General features: G+C 37.8%; 1 protein-coding gene across 1 annotated transcript in view; it reads left to right on the top strand.

The window, feature by feature from the left end:
- The window catches only part of GLIS3 (GLIS family zinc finger 3), a gene marked incomplete at both ends in the record, with an annotated part of 489,936 nt that overhangs the window by 373,033 nt on the left and 98,760 nt on the right, over nt 1-18,143 (top strand). Inside the window, 2 exons of the mRNA XM_082842537.1 lie at nt 11,461-11,622; nt 15,577-15,687. Of these exons, the coding sequence (XP_082698663.1) occupies nt 11,461-11,622; nt 15,577-15,687 (273 nt within the window). The remainder of the gene's footprint in view (nt 1-11,460; nt 11,623-15,576; nt 15,688-18,143) is intronic.

Below are 18,143 nucleotides of genomic sequence, written 5' to 3'. Positions count from 1 at the left end.
CCACATACACCACAAACTTGACAATTTTAGGTAATATTTTATGTAGCCCTATTATTCTTGTGATAAATGGAGTCATGTTCAGGGCCAGGGAGGGGAGGGTTGAAGTTGCATTAAGTAGAATAGTCAAGGGGATTGAGATTACAATTCTTAGCCAAGGTATTTGCTTAAGAATTGTGGGGATCAGACTCAGTGCATGCATACAGTGATTGAATACTCTGTGGGTCTCAATACCTAAAAGGTCATACTTGGAAGGGGTTAATGAATTTGATGATAGTTTCTTGCCCATGGGTGAACCATGGGCATATATATAGGAAGGTGATTTTCTCAACAAAACAAAAAGGAGAAGGGCTCAGAGATGGGATAGGTAGTCTAAAATCAGAACCAGGAAGAAGAGCAAGTAGAAGGATTGGGAGATTTTCTGAGCACCTGCTACTTGCCAGTCAGGCATGTGATGGGAAAGCCATGCAGAAAAGCTCAGCTGTGAAAGAAAGAATATTGGAGATGATGCACTTTGGAAGCAAGTGAGTGAGTGGCCTTGACAAATCTTGTGGGTTGTCACAAAGGATTGTCAGTTCTCGGACTGTGAAGCTGCATCCCTCTGAGCTCACACCTTTGTAATGGCTGCCAGGGCTAATGCAAGGTTTTAGTTCCATTATTTTCATATCTGCTTCTTTTTTAAGCAGCCAGACACAGATGACTTTTAGCAAGTACAGAACTTATATTTAAGCAATGCATAATGAAAATCGACGGCTTTTTGTTGAGAAAAGCATGGTGTCAGGAAAATATCCCTGCCACACTCTTTCCTCCTGTCACAGTGGTGGAAATTTTACATTTGAAAGTGAAAAGGCTTAAGATATAATTTTTTAATCCCATCTTTCCTGCCCACTTGCATCTCTTCCAAAGCTTGTCAGGGCCAGATCTGGAAAAGTAAGAGCCATTAAAAATTTGGCATCTTGCACTCTGTTTTTTGGAGTAAATTCAGTGTGGGCCAATTTATGGTAAATTATTCTCTTCGTGTGTGAATTTCCTTTTCTCTCTTGGCAAATTCATGCTTGCCTCTATACCCCTGCACACAGATCTTAAATATACACATTTATTACAGAATCTGTGTGGGATATGTGTGCAAGTGTTAGTGTGTGCCCATGGCTGTACCCACAAGTACATATGCACATATTTGCACCTGTGTGCCTGTATGATAGCAAATTGACTTAAACAGTTTGTCTTGGAAGTTTGTGTTGCTGTATGTATGTTAGCATACATTCTGTTGCAACCCACAAACAGTTTCTCAGTCAAGAGATGACAGAATTCAGCAATCATTTTGGGAAACACCATAGTAAATAAATATATTGCTTAGCTCTGTTAAACCAAGCATGCCAATTCTTAATAAAACTGAAGGCAAGCAGTGGCATTTCTCCTCTTTGCAGTCAAAGACAATTACAGGGGAGCCAGTCCACTGCCAACAGGAAAGGCAGAGCCAAGGCCTTGCGACAGCCCCTTGCACTCTGAATACAGAAAGCTCTGGGTTTAGGCATGGTTATAACCTGGGATTATATGGGGCTGTAATGGCTGCCTCCCATTCAGAGAGGCTGGCTATAGGATGGTGAGCAGAGGCATGGCATGGGAAATTGATTGACCTGCTCTTTGGAGATATTTGACTCAGGCAGTTCAGGGCAAGGTCCCAAAGATCTTTTTTCTTTGCACGAGGCTCTTTCCTGGCATATTTGAGAGCATATTAGCTCAGCTTAGGGCAATTTACAACAGTTTCTTTTCCTTTATGAATGAAGAAGGCACACATTTATGTGCCTTGAATTACTGGTAATAACATGTTCCCAATGGGTCTGTGTATGTTTAGCTCAAGTTGGTGTGGTAGGAAGACCACTCACTCCCTTCACCAGTATTGCTACAGATTTCTCAGAACATCAGTAAAGAAGTTAATGCATTGCATCTACAAAAAAATACAGCCATATATTGTTATTAGTATTGTTTCTCCATGTGATTAGATATTAAAATAATTATATGTTTTACAGTAATTCTATAGAACATTAAAATAGAGCAAAACCCATAAAGCATTTTACAGCTTTTGCAATGTTGACCATTTGATGTCATCAAGAATGGTAACTGGCCCTACCTAATTAAAAGGCCTTAATGAGCTTACTACACAAGGAAGTCTAGGAAATCAATATGCTTTTTATACAAAGAGTTCATTCTCTCCATTTCATTTAGCATTTATTTAGCAAATAATCTGTGGTCACTTTGAGCATATGCCAAGCACTGTACCAAGTGCTGGCCATAAAAAGATTAATAAGACTCAGTCCCTTATCCTCATAAAGCTCACAGCCTACTGGGGGAGACAAACAATCCAATTAGTGTATCTCCAGGCATTACCAAGGCAGTGGGCAAGGCTTGGTGTGTGTGTGTAAGGAGTGGTCCATTGTGCCTTGGTGAAAGCATAAAGGAAGGTATCACAGAGGAGGTGACACCAAGCTAAAGGTTCAGTAGGATGTCACCAGGCACAGGGAGTAGCACAAGCGGAGGCAGAGGCAAAGCAGAGCATGCTGCTTAATTAGGGAACCACAGCTGGACTGGCCTGGAGTCCAGTGGGAAGGGTGGGAGGAGAGAGGGGAGAGGACAGGCCTGACCGCATACACGCCAAGACCTTCTTTGACCCGTAGCCTCTCTCTCTCCTTCTCTGTTTCTGTTTTTCTACTTCTCCTTTGCTTTTGCTTACTTAGTTCTCTTTTACTTCATCTATCCCTATCTGTCTTCTGAAATTTGAGAGACCTTTAAGAGAAACTAGAGTTTTAGAGAATGTTTCTGGCATTTTTCTAAAATGCAAAAAATAATGCCTAAGATCCAAAAGATGATTCCTCCAATATCTCTGTTTTCCTCACCTTTAGTATACAGAAAATAATTTGAGGGTGTTGGAGTAGGCTGGGTCAGATTCAGAATTTGTTCTGAGTATATGTCTATCTCCTGGAATGTACTGTGAATGCAGAAAACGTAGGATGGAGCCTGGTGGTTCTTTTGTATCATCCACACAGCCTATAAAGTGCTGAATGTACAAGAAACTCAGTATTCCCTGGTCCATTGGTATATAGACTGATACTTAAAAAATTGGAAAAATTGTTTTCTTTAATATAGAGTAGCAAAATACATGACAGTTGCTTTTGTATGTGGGCTTTATATATACTTAATAGAAGTACTGTGCTTTTGTAGATCCATGTATATGGAATTGTGTATGACTACGTGGTGGTCAGGAACACAGATACACAGAAAATTAAATAGTTTGATTTCTTTTAGGTATATTTATTCAGGGCCAACGACATAGCCTTAAATATATTTGCTCTACTGGCATGTAATCAAAGTGCATTTATTGAGGTCTGATTGTGAACCTCTGAAGGATTCATGCTCTAGTGGATATATATATGCAGACTGCATGAAATCAATGCTAATAAACAACAACAACAACAAAATTCAGGCAACTTATTGTTATGTTTAAACAACCCCCAAACAACCAGTTTTCCATTATTTACCCACTCATGGAATAATTATTTGCTTGACATTGTAGTTTTCTGGCATTGTATTGACACAACATGAATAATATATGATACTTTATATTTGTTGAATAACTGGAGACAGCCATATGATATGTTTTAAATATCAGTGTTGCACTGTGGAGTATTCTTTTTCCAGTTGTGAATATAATGCCCATGATGAGGTTCCATTTATCCCCAGCTCCTTTCAATTTTTATAAACCAGACACTTGATAATTTCCATAAAAATTTAATATGGTTCAAATGTTGGCACAAAAATAACATATTTCTCTCTACATTGTCATGTAGCTTCTCCAAAACATTTTTTCCATTTTCAGTTTTTATGTTACACCCTTATTTATTTTGCCACCTCATTTAGAGTGTCCTTTTAAAGATCAGCTGCTGCCCATGACCCAAAATGTTAAAAACAACAAATTGCCTTAAACCAATAAGAAACACATACACACTGCCCATTTAGGTGACCTTTGTTTTATACAGATTTCTTAATCAAAAACAAGAAACACAACAAGCCAGGAAGTTGCATTTATGAGCTAGTTAATAGATTCATTTTGTACACTAGAATAAGAAGGAGAAACATAGTAACTGGGATCTCTTTATTACAGTTTAGGAAAACATTACAGAAAGGTTTTTATATCAATTCTACAAAATTTTAATAGTTCCAGAAAATCCGGATAAATGAGTATAGTAGGCCATTTCGGAATGCCAGATGAGTGGCATGCACTGAAGCGGTTGACTCATTGAGGCCAAAGTGTCAGTCTCTTCCCCACTCTGGCTGCCCCAGCCAAGCCAAGGGACCGGGAAACTTTGAAGGTTGTCCTAGGAAATGCAAGTGCAAATCTATTTAGGTATTTGGAATCTTTGGAAAATCACTTGGGAGTGCACTGATTTCCTTGAAGTAAAGAGAAATATCAAATTAACCAGGGTTACCCTACCACAATTTTAAATAATTTTCCAGTGAGGCCACTGCTTCTCTTGGTAGAACTTTGAAATATTTTAAAATCAGATATTACCTTTAACAACCAAAAGGAAACATAGAAACTCGTTTTCTGTGGGTACCTTCTTCCGTTATGGATGAGAAGGTGATTAGACTGAAAACATGAGTAAAATCACAAAGTGAGAACCTGCAGAGATATCTTCTCCATCCTCGTTACAGAATTAATAGTCTGAATGAAGCATGGAGTGGAAGGAACTCCATATTATTCAGTTTAATAAATTCATGAACTAGATACTTTTTGTTTGTTTGTTTGCTGTACGCGGGCCTCTCACTGTTGTGGCCTCTCCCGTTGCGGAGCACAGGCTCCGGATGTGCAGGCTCAGCGGCCATGGCTCACGGTCCCAGCTGCTCCGCGGCATGTGGGATCTTCCCGGACCGGGACATGAACCCATGTCCCCTGCATCAGCAGGCGGACTCTCAACCACTGCGCCACCAGGGAAGCCCTAGATACTTTTTAAAAGCCTCAAAACATTTGAATTATTTTCTTTTTCTCCCTTTATGTAACACTTTATACAAACTGATGTATAGATATATGTAAGATTTGCTGGAGCATCCAGTCCTAATAAGAATGCACTGGGAACAGAAACCACAGGGCGGCACGAGGCAAGCCGTATGTCCAAATGCGAATGAGACTGAAGGAGAAACAAGATCAGATTGTCCCAATGTGCTTCTGCAGTCTTTCTGTTTTGATTTCTTGTCCTTTTTTTCCCCTGACTTTTCTTCTTCTTTTCTTCCCCCAGACAACACTTTCTGTTCTCTTCCCAACCTAAGTTTAACAATTAGACTTTACTGTTCTATACTTTTCAGGAGAAAGCGGCAATAGTTTGGTTCATCAAAAGTAAGCCCTTTATTTTTTATTCTTGCTCTAGTTCTTTTTTTTATTTTATCTCTTTTTTTTTCTTTAAATCCCGTCAAACTGTACATTTTCAACCTGAGGTTGGTTTCATGATCCCTAGAACCTTACTTCTCAAACTGGAATCTTTGAACATTCAACATTTAGAAGTATGACCTAGGAGATGGTTAGAAATGCAGAATCTCAGGCCCTACTCCACACCTACTGAATCACAATCTGTATTTTAATAAGATGCCCAAGTGACTTATGAGCACATAAAGATGGGAAGCACTGTCCTGGAAGGAAACTTATAAATCTCAGCTGAACACATGAGTCAGATTTCTCACCTCTTCTCAGATGTGTGGAGTGGCTCTGGGCCCTCAGCCGTGCCTTTGGCCCCCTCTTTCTGAGTCACAGAAGAAGCCATCTTTCATTTATACCTTTTGCAGGTATGGCCATGATTCAAGTGGACTTGAACTCTTGGGCTTACTGTGGAAGTCATCTTGACTATATCCACAGTGTTATAAATATTTGCTGACCTTTCCACCAAAGCCTTTCATCTCTGTTGTCTTTGGGCTGTACCTGGAAGTTGTAAACTAGCATATAATTCATCAGTCAGTCCCCAGCGCTGCACAGCATGACGCAGTATCAGCTGTCACTAATGGGATTAATTGGTCTTGACTGATGAAATTGTAAAACTTATTCTTCCAAGGGTCGTAAACACTGAGCCTTAATTGAAATCAAATGTATATTTTTAAAAAGCGTGTCCAGCATCATAGACTCCTTTCTGTTTTGGTTTTGTTGACACTAGTGATGGTATAGAAACCTGATTGGGAAAGGTTTGCTGTTATTACTGCTTTGAATACGAACTTGTGCTTCTCAACACTCTAAATTGCTGATTAGGGGAGGGAGTAATATTCTACTTGATTACTGGTTACACATATGGAATAAATCCTATTTTAATGGTGTCTAATGAGTCTTTCCTTTTCAAAACCTTACACAAAAGCCTCTAATAGAAAGGGAAAGTAATATTTCAAAGGTCATCTTAATGCCACTTAATGTCAACAATCTGTAATCAAGCCTATATATATATAGAGAGAGAGAGATGGTGATTACAGACCAGTTGTGATCCTTTAAATATGAAATAATCTCCTAAATTAACAAAGTGGTGCAAGCTAAGGGTCTCTGGATTTGAGGTAACTTACACTTTTTAATTAAGGTTTGTTACTTGAAAACAGCCTCAGAGTTAAAGAGATTTTTCTCAGAGTGAGGCTTCATACAATGCAGTATTTTCAAAACCCCATGAGATTTAAAATTCTGTTGCTTACAGTTTCATGCATTGTTCTTACATGTGTCTGTAAAGCTACTGAAATGTGCGATTGGAAAATGATGACTCCCTGTCAGTGGTTTTTCTCAACGGTGAAATGTAGTAGGCGCTAGAAACATGGGATGTTTTGTTGGTCAGGAGGCCACTGAGGGAACTGTTAGGCATACCTGTTTCAGAACTAGACATCTGCTTGGCAACAGATTAAATGATCAGGAGTTTAAAGAATCTCTAGTATGACATTGGCATTCTGGAATTTTGTCTCATTTGCAGTGCAAATGGAGATAACCCTGCTTTATCCTGGGATGGAGATGTTTCCTTTCAGTCCAGGGCTGCTGCAAGCCCATATGACTCTTGTCCCAATTAGAAATGAGTGAATTCTGCAAGACACTTTACTTCTGTCAGGAGATTTTCTTAAGAACATCAACAGTGATTACAAAATGAATGGCATTCCAAACTCACACCGTAGCATCCGAATCTCCTGGAGGGCCCCTTAACACTCAGATGTCTGGGCCCGCACCCCCAGGTTTCTGTTCTGTAAGTCTGGGGTTGGGCCAGAGAATTTGTGTTTCTGACAAGTTCCCAAGGGTATGCCGATGCTGCTGGTCCGCACACCGTGTCTTTGAGAATCACTGCTCAAGGTTCACCATTGTGTGACCTGTCCAGCCATATGCATTGATCTTGCTTCCATCTTCCCATGAGTAAAATTTGAGTTCATCCTGTTCCTCTCATTGCTTAACACATAGTGCCATGCTCATAGGGCTTACTCAGTATTGGTCAGGGGAAAAAAAACGAATGCTATTTAGATAAAATTACTAGTGGGTACCAGACCCGTTTCCCACCAGCACTCCCTCCCGTATTACCATTCTGCATTTGTCTCTCTTTTTGTTCCACTTTTCCTCCTTCTGCTACCCCCTTGGATTCTGAGAGTTTGTTTATTTGTTGTTTTTCTCTCGTCTTCCTATATATGGCTTGTGTTTGAACCACGGGCAACTTCAGGCCTGATGACCCAGCTGTGTGTCACTGGGCCTTAGGCTCCTGGCTCTACAGGCAGTCCAGGAAGGGGATGACCAGGGATTAAGATATTGGTCAATTTTTGTGTAGAGGTTGGTTCGTGGCAATGACACAAGCAGTCAGGTGACAATTTGGACCTTAGATCTCAGGATAGACTTTGCACTTCAGGAATCTTGATGATAAAATATGTGGTCAAATTCAAGGAAACTCTCCTTCTATGATTCCGGCTTACCTTTATGTTTAGATGTTCCTTTACAAGGTGAGACTCATTTTGAAAGCTTTGGAAAACATGAAGAAATATAAGTAGAAAACAAAGCATCCATTTACTCAAACACCCAAAACATCCAGTTTAGCTGTATTTTGTAACACTCTTGTGTAGTTCTACCTAAATGTTAGTTTATTTTTAATGCATTGGCATTTAATGGAACTTATAAATCTTGGGGTAAAATTGCCTGAGGGAGAGGAAATTCTTCTGTTGAATTACAAGTTTATTCCCATAATGAATGATAATGATTCATTATGAAATCATTTGCTTTCAAGTTTCATCCAGACACCTTTAGAGAAATGAACAGCACCTAATTTCTCTTCTTGCAGAATTGTTAGTGTGGCACGCACGTTCAATCAGGTGTGATTCTCTGCATACTCCTGTGATGGGTTGGGTGTTAGGCGCACCCCCATGGAGCCATTTGTCAGTTCTTCCATGCTGGATTTTATTGGTTTGGCGTTCGTGGTTTCTTCCCAGGGAATTTCTTCAACAAGAGTGAGTGGTTGATGTTTATTATGAGCCCCTGAATACATGGGGTTGCCTTGTTCTTGCCTTTATTCATACAACTCAGTGTGGTCAAATCCCTTCACTCTTAATCTTTTCTCCTGAAAATTGTATAATGCTAGTACAAGTACTACAAATACTTTTGTCTTCTGGCCTTTCTTGTTACAGAGGAAACATCTGAGATCAGTTGGATTTTCATGATTTTACTGATAATCTTTTTGTTGTCATTTTCAGTCTGGGTGCTCATATTTTCCTCCATCTTTGCTATTTTTATTTTTATTTATTTATTTTTTGTGGTATGCGGACCTCTCACTGTTGCGACCTCTCCTGTAGCGGAGCACAGGCTCTGGACGCGCAGGCTCAGCGGCCATGGCTCACGGGCCCAGCTGCTCTGCGGCATGTGGGATCTTCCCGGACCGGGGCACGAACCCGTGTCCCCTGCATTGGCAGGCGGACTCTCAACCACTGCGCCACCAGGGAAGCCCATCTTTGCTATTTTTAATAAATGGTCAGGATGTTCTGAGCTATAGTTTACATTTCACTGATTTGCTTGGAATGTAGCAAGCTCTTTGGTCTTTGATCATTACTTCTGTTAACAATAACACTAGCAATTAACTGAGTTCAACTGGACATTTACATGGACATTTAACTGGAGAGACCTTAGAAATGCTAATCTACATTCAGTTTACATCTGATGAAGTGGGCAGTTGGAATTAGTTCTAGGACATGTTTGGGATCCCCTCTAATCACTCTGTGGTAGACCCAGGGGTTTTATCTGTCTGGTGCTCACAGAAACCTCATTAATATATTCTAAAGTGGTTCTCCACTCCCATGTTGGTGCTGAGACAATGCAGCCTTCTCTCTGACCAAGAGCTAGGGTGACTATAGAAGGGAGTGGGTGTTGGGGCCTACTCAGGTCTGGGTATGCACCCCTGGAGCTGGCCCCAGAATGGTGCCCACCCTACAAAACAGCCTTGCTAGGAACTAGGCTACAGGCTTGATGCGTCCAAAACCACAAGCTCATTTTAGACCTGAGTGTGGTCTACCAGGTGATTCTAAGACAAATGAACTGAGCTCCAGAAGTTTGCACTGAGTTATCATTCAGAGTGAACCTTAAAAACAGAGGTTTGGTTGGCAGAGGCCTCTTAACCATGAATTGGGGGTTATCTTTGAGCCCCTTTATTCTCAAATTTGAGACCCATTTGAAAACCTGAAGAAATAAACCACTTAATTCCCCTCTCCCTCTAGCGATATAACATTATATGCCTTTCACTCTTCGTCAGCAATCATCTTCTGTTCGGGCTAAATTTATTTTTATGTGAAATAGAAATCAGGAAAACACCAAAATTATTTTAAGCAAAATATCAAAATTGAAATAAACCAACATATGTCTGTGAAACATGTATAACTCTCAATCAAAAATAAGTGCAACTTTCATAAATTTCTTAAAATACTCCAGCATGCAAAATCTGGACAACTTAAATAGATGGAGTTGTGACATGTTCGATTATTCTTCCTCCTTAGTTCATCCTTTACTTAAAGGTGAAAATTCAAATAACCAAAACCTGGCCAGCTCTGGGTCATCCCTTCATGGACAATGTACTCATCTGTTATAATAAGTAAGAGAACCAAGGAATTTTATAGCATTTCTTGTAGTGAGCTTAAGTTATACCTGCTAATTTTTAATGAAAACCATCTTCAATTTACCCTTCTTTACTTCTGTTCTCCCCACCAGCCCCACATTCCTCTCTAAGGAGTGAGGTTTCTTAATTGCAGTAAACATATTATGTTTTGTTCTGATAGTTTGGGGTTTTTCTTCTTTGGGCCATGCTCCGCAGCATGTGGGATCTTGGTTCCCTGACCAGGGATCAAACCCGCACCCGCTGCATTGGAAGCACAGAGGCTTAACCACTGGACCGCCAGGGAAGTCCCTGATAGTTTTTTAATTGCAGTTTTCCTTGCATTGAGAACTCTAATGGCATTAAAATTGTCAAAAGGACATAATATTCTGGGGCTTAGCATCAAAGAGAAAGTTAAAGGATAAAGGCCCATCTCACATTTATGCTTCATGTATAGGCTTTCTCTAACACATTTTCTATTAGATAGTCACTTCAAGGATTGAAATCACTTTGACCCTCTAATAGTAGCTGATATTTTGCCCACAGAAGACAGTAAGTAAATATTACCATCAATAAATATTATTGACAAACCAATGAAGCATTTCTTGAGATCTTCAACTTTTTATTTTAAGCTCTTCTCTTTAAGAACCAGGTAACAAAATTTCTTAAAAAAATAGAAATAAATAAAACTATAACTTTATTTGGAATATGATTTAGCAGTAAATGAATTGTCTTCCAGTTCCTTTTTAAAAGCATGTTAAAAACTTTATCTCATTAGGCTTGGCATCACCCTGTATATTAACAGGGTCACTCTTGGGAGTTGAAAACCACTTAAGATAGAGTTAAGAAAGTTTATGATCTTAATGATTCAGCAGACACATGTCCTTTTCATCTCTCACTCTTGGATATTCCATTTACTTTTTTTCTCATACATCACTCTTTTTTTGTTAGTTTATTAGTTGTAAAAAGTTTCTTCCTTCCTGATTCTTTCAATTTGGACCAATTTGGAAATGGAAAAGTGTGTTAATTTTTTAACAAACCTTTAAGGCACGCATTAGTGTATTTTTATTAACTGAGCCAGATGGCTCACAGCAAATTTTCTCTGACATAAGTAATCACAGAAATCAGTTTGGGACCCAAATCTGGTATGGAAAGTGGCATGTATATTCAGTGGAAAAATGCAGTTCACATAAACATACGGATCTTTTTAGAAGTAATATTGTTACTGTTTGGATTTCATTTTATTTTTTTGTTTTAGGCTAAGTACAAACTAAGGACATTTATTTTTCCTGTCCCCCAACCCCAAACATTCAAGGTCCTTCTCAACAACCAAAAATTGTTTTCTTTTTTGCAGTTTGAAGGTTGCAAGAAGGCCTTCTCAAGGCTCGAAAATCTCAAGATTCATTTGCGGAGCCACACAGGCGAGAAGCCGTATTTGTGCCAGCATCCGGGCTGTCAGAAGGCGTTCAGTAACTCCAGTGACCGCGCCAAGCACCAGAGGACACATCTGGACACTGTAAGAACGGCAGGAGCTTTCCAGCTTCCAGCCCCAAGCCCCGGTGTGCGGAAGTGCCCGTTTGACAGTGGGACGGTGAAGGTGTTTGCTTTATGACCTGCAGGTTATAGGGAGAGTGCCAAGGGCAGCAGTGAAACCTGGTAAAGAGCCAGAAGGGGCCCTGTTTGGTTCTTTCTTTTCCATTTTTCTGTAGTCACAAGTTATCCTAAATATTACAGCTGCCTGGGACAAAGGGGGTTCCTTGGTTACCTCTGTATACAAAGCAAAGGCACTTTAGGGGCTGTCATATAGTAGATTTTAGTACAGAGAATGACTCCTAGAGATTGGTCATTGAAGTAAGTGTTCAAATATCAAGATATACTATACTTTTTTTCTTACCCTGGTTCTTTTCTTCTTGACATAAGAACTTTGAGACTGGCATGATTTTTGAAAGTGAATCTAGCCTTTTGCTTTAGAAACCACCTGGTATTTTCACCTTCAAGTGATCTAAAAAGAATCAGCAAATCTTTCCCAAGGGTTCAGTTTCATCACGCTTCCTATGTGTTAACAGCCACATATCCATTGACATAAACCTTAACTCTCTTAGTGCTGAAACATTTTGTTCATTTGCTAATGACCTTTCCTTGACTCTGTCTTTTATTTTCTAAGTTATGTTGATTGTCTTCCTTTGCATTTCTCAGGTTTTGATGCCATTTTCTTTACATGAGGCCAGGTAGATTATATGTAATTTTAGTTCACTTAACAAAGCCATCAGGATAAATGTATTATACACATCACAGATCTCTTATCTCACGTTCTTGCAAGTAATGTATTCATGACAGTACTTTTTCAGTGTTAACATTCTGATGTCTATTATTAAACTACACCAGAATTTGAATTTTTAAAAGATACTGTTATTTCTACACACCTTCTCATACATATTTAAGATTCTTCTGATGTTATAGCTGACATATTTATTAAATTTTATATTAGTCTCTATTAGTCATATTAATAGAAGTCATTTTAGCTATATGTCACATAACCTTTCTAAACAGAATTACCTCCTGATATATATATAAATGGGATGGTTTGCCTAGTAAATATCTGACATATAATTAGAGTAATATGGGTGTAAGATGGACCCTTTCTGCTATAGCTGAATTGAATTCAGTGATTTTAGGACCAAAAGAATGGAATATTAAGTGAATAAATTTGGTGAATAGCAGTATTTATTAAAGGTAGAAGAAGGGAAAAAAAGAATGAATTATGTTAAAATGCCCGATTTTATATGTCTAAAATGGTCTTGGTAGAATCTAATAAATTTTCCAATTTGTCATTAAACTTTATCATGGAAGAATGAACATTCATGAGACAAGATTGTCTTGAGAAATTGCTTCTTCTCTAGCTAGTTATCTATAGTTTGAAAGAACTATTGTAAGGCTAAGTGTTATGGCTCCACAATACCCTTTGCTTGGAGCTAATTTTAGCTAATCAAACTAAGAGCATTTTCTAAAATCATTTTGAATTAAAAAATATATATCCCTTTTAAAAACTTTTGAGGAAAGCTACCTAAGATAATAATTTCATGATTAAGTTCAATGCAGTAGCTTTTAAAACTTAGCTGTTTTTATTTTTTTAATTATTTCTCTATTAAATCTTTTAAAACCATCATTTTTCCTTTGAAGTCCAAACTACCTTCTGTTTAAATTTTTATTGCATTTAACAAATTGGTAAGTTCTTTTAAAATCTTCTACAATTTTAAGAAATTAAACGTTTATTTAAAGGAGGAAACGGTAGTTGCTTGTAGAATTTATTATTTAAATTTAGGTCCCCATTCCCTTTCATTAAGTACTCCTTACACTAATGCTGTCAGAATTTTGGATAAAGTATTTCTTCAATTAAATGGATTCTTTACTTATAGGAAAATGATTTCCCCATAAAAATTACTGAGTTCATAATTCTAACCCTGAAAAGTGTTATTAATTCATTTCTTTATTAGCATCTTAATGTCTCAACAGGGGAAATAGTTTTATAGTACAAATGGAAAATAATGAAGAATATAGTTTGATGAAGTGTAACATGCCATTTAAAGCTCAGGTAATCTGAGTTAAAATGACCAGCATATCAGTACCACTTAGACCATCCCCTGATGTTGCTCTTTTGGCATACTGATCCCAGGTGGCTGATAGCAGAGGAGAGAGTGACATCTCAAAATCAAATACAAAATGACATTACCCATTTCTTATCTTTCTAACGCAAGTAATGGTGACTATTGTGATAATTATGGCATCGATTTATATAACACGTTAATATTCCCAAAGATTTTTACATGCAACATCTCTAATGCTCAAAACATGAGCTTATGTGGTCACAGCATGACTGCCAATAAAGATGTTGGCTAATTGCCCCCATAACACCAGGGCAGGACAGGGAAGACTAGGGCAAGAAAGCTGTGTGAACCCAGAAAAGATTCCCAGGTTAAAGGAAACCTTTGTTTACCCAATGGAAACTTCCTTGGCAAGTGACTTCAGCCCATAATTGGCTCATCATTTTGCAGAAACTGTGACATATTGAGAGGCTGGTTCATCCATTGTTCACTGTTAGATCCCTGATATGTAACACAGTGTCCAGCGTGTTATGGGAGCAAAAGAGTTGCTGGGTGATTTACTCATTCAATCAATCAGTCAGTCGATGAACAAACACATCAGATAATCAAACTTAGAATTCAAATTGGGAGTATCAAACTAAATTATTTATTCATGACTTTACCTTGTTCTTGGAATCAAAAATGGTAACAGTAGCAACAAAAAAAGTGAATTACATATATGGCTTCCTGAAGGGCAAATAATATAATCCACATATATGTTGGCCTACAAAATGACAAGCAAGTGCATGAAAACAGGAACAAAATATAAACAGTAGGGAAAAAAAAACTGAGTTTTCGGGAGGGTTAGGTCAACAGACTAGCAGGTTTCTAAAGAAAGAATTCTATTGTAGAGACAGGGTTTTAATTCTTTTCCTTACATTCCACCTTATGCAGGCATAGCTTTAATATGTCACCTGATGAGATACTAAGTAGATGAGTGACTGTTAATACATCTTATAAACACAGTAATCTTGTGATTTTTTTCAGTTCTTAGGATAAGCAGATTTTTATTTATTCTACAATTTAAAAGCCGTATTCCCAAACCTTTGGTTTGAATTTCGTTGTTACAATAGGAATAGTTGCTAAAATTTGAATCAATGTGTAGTGCTCTCATTCATTAATTCATCATTCCTAATTAGCATCTACCAATCACCAGGGACATGAAAATAAAAAAGATTCTAGACTCTGCCTTAGGCTCCACACCTTACATCTCTCAGGCGTATGGGGGAATTGGAGTAGCCAAAACTTGTGTTCTCCTCTACTACTACTAATATTAATGTTTCTCTGGCTGATTTTTCATGTGTCTGTTGTTTGAAACCTACTGTCTTTTACTCACTTTCCACTAATTACTAATTTTCCCTTTTAATTTTCTCCCTCTCTCTTTCTGAATCAGGTTTCTTCTGAAACATTCCCAGTCTTTTCTGGACTTTTCTACAGCTTCTTTATACCTGAACTCTTAAAGAGTATGTATTTCCTAATTTCTTACAGTACCAAAGATTGTTTTCAGGGGAACATAACTGTAAGTATGACTGAAGATACTAATAATTTCCATATTGAAAAATGCCACAGGAGGTTTCGCGGTAAGAGTGCATTCTGTAGCAGTCTCTTAAAAGATAAGCCATCTCTTTGTTTCTTGAAAGTTTACTCTTCCCTTCGCCTTGCTGCAAACTTTCTGGGCTTTCTAATTAAAATGAATGAGTATTACATAGCATTTCACATCAGTCAGTTGGTAACAGTTCATGCTCTGAAGTCAGTCGTCTTTGAGTAAACCTTCCCCAGTTACCTTTATGATTTAACCACAGCTGTTTCTTTCTTTCTTTCTTATTTAGAAACCTTATGCTTGTCAAATTCCAGGATGCACCAAACGCTACACAGACCCAAGCTCCTTAAGAAAGCATGTGAAGGCACATTCTTCCAAAGATCAGCAAGCAAGGAAAAAGGTAATTTTAAAAGAGAATTTATCCAGCCAGGACAAGCACATTTAAATTCCTCTTGCAGTACTGGGAGCTTCTGCAGGGCACTGGTAATTCTCATAGTTCTCAAGGTATAACATGTTTTAGACTCTGAGTAGAGAAGTCGTCCATGAAGTAGTAGCAAGGCTGTGATTTTCATAACTGATGTAACCAGATATGAATTTCTGGGGAGGGTTTGTATAATAGGAATTGGAGGAAATTAGTGAAAGTCACCTAAACTGGAAAGTAACAAAATTCAGTCCAAATAGCTAAAGAAAATTGAATTGGGAAAAACAGCACAACAAAAACCCTTTCTGGAGATAAGTGCTTTTTCATAAAATATCAATTGGCTAAAATAATTACGTCTGATGAAGCAGGTAGGGTAAGTATAGAGCATTCTTCCCTTTAAGCTTAGAAAAAACCACATTCCTTAATAAGTATTACGTAAGAAAGTCTGAGAAAGGAATTGAACCTAAAATTACTTTGACATCAATGAGGGCTTAGTGCATCTCTCAAAGTTCATAGAAATTATAGTATCTCTCAGATTTGGAAGAAATGTTAAAGATCAACCTGCCAAGCCACCTGACTTATTCTCCTGACCTCATAAAATCTCCAGCAAGTGGTTGACCATGCTGTGCTTTAACATCTCGAGAAATGAGGAGCTTACTGCCTTTCGAGGATTTTCTAATAACTGAGTTTGTAAATTTTTGGACCAAAAAGTATCTTCTGATCATGGCAGAAAATAAGTTGACCTGACCTTGGCTTTTTGAGTGTTTCATTTGTGTTCAGATGGGTACCTGGTTCATCTAAGGGCCCTTCATAACAAATTTAAGGGAAGTTTAAGACTCTGCTTATTTCAAGTGATTGAACCCCATGGTGTGATTAAACCCTATGGCCGTGGTTTTCAGATCACCGTGGCTTCTAGTTAACTAGAATCTTTTATTCTTTTATGATTTATAGGGATTTAACTCTTTTGTGTTGGGAAATGCTCTGTAATCTTTTTGTTACTTGAGATTTTTTCTTCCTTGAGAGGTGTTAGCACAATGCCAGTTGAGGGCTCATATATGGAAACAATTTGACCCCTTTGCTGTGAGTTAGAAAAACGGCCAGTCAGAAGGATTTGATAGATATTCTTTTTTTAAAAATAGATATTCTTAACGGCATACATACCCACTCTTGTAAGTCAATTGTTAAAATTATTTTTTTCTCTATAAATATAGTTAAGTGTCTTTAATTGGAGTCCCAATAGACCGATAACAGATGATCATTATCAAGAGATGATAATAGATGATCCTTCAACATGGATTGGATATGTTCCTGTATTTTAAAACAGCAAAGAAACTGCTAAGTGAATTAATAATATACATAAAGTTGTAAGGAGGATGCTTAATATTCTTAAAATAACACACCATTGTTGCATACTGTTAATTGTATAGGAGGACCATTGTCTAATGTTTTTTGTCATTATCCATGTATATCTTATAAACTTGAAGTAATAAGTTGTGCTTGTTAAAAAATAAATCTTGCTGAGAGTTTCTTCCCCCTAAATCTGATCATTCTCCACCTCCAAGTTGTCCCAAATGTATGAGGTTTTACTGTAATAGCCAATCTATCGTAAGATTGAAGAGCACCTTCACAGAGAATAACAACTGTCATGGGCATGACAGAATGTAAGTCTCACATGTAGACAAGTAAGCAATAATATGATATTCAGCTTAAGAGGGTAACCTAGGTTGACAGTAGGTATGAAAACATAATGGGATATTTTTAGGAATTACTAATGGTTTCTATTGTTCAAACATGGTGTGTTTCAATCTCTTTATAAAGGAAGAGTAGTTTTGATTATGTGAAAGATTCTTGAAGCACTAATTTAAAAAGAAAATCAGATCTTAAGACTACAGAATACAAATTTATAAACAATTTGCAGACAGCCTTCAACAGGCAATCCAGATAACAAGGATATGCTTTCAAGGAGCAGTATTATAATCTAATGTCAGATATTACAATATTCTCTTAATTTTGTCTTATGTAAAATGAGGTATTATCTCTCCAGTGATTTAGCTTTTGATGTTCACTCTTTTTCCTGCGAGTGGTTGAATTGGATTTGGCTGACGTTCTGACGTTCATTGCTTAGTCCTTAGTGACAAGTTACTGTGTTTACTTTCCAAATTTTAACCTGTCCTTTTAATCTGAAGATTTAAAAAATCCTGTGTGGATCTGTAATGGACTAATTTGTGGAAATTAAAATGATGGAAGTTGCTCCATCCAATAAAAAGGGGAAATGTCACTCCCAGGAGAAGCAGTGCTAATAAACCTCAAATCAATCAATCCACATTTTCAAACCTTGAGCTGGTATTCCGGTGTGTAGTATTTACATGGTACAATGTTGTTACTAGACCTCAGAGAGGTTCTAAGTGCTATTCACATCAGGGCTTGGTATTTGA

This window comes from Leucopleurus acutus, assembly GCF_964270905.1.
Source record: "Leucopleurus acutus genome assembly, chromosome: 7".
Lineage (NCBI taxonomy): Eukaryota > Metazoa > Chordata > Mammalia > Artiodactyla > Delphinidae > Leucopleurus > Leucopleurus acutus.
Note: the sequence above shows the minus strand (reverse complement) of the source record. Positions and strands in the feature narration are given on the sequence as shown.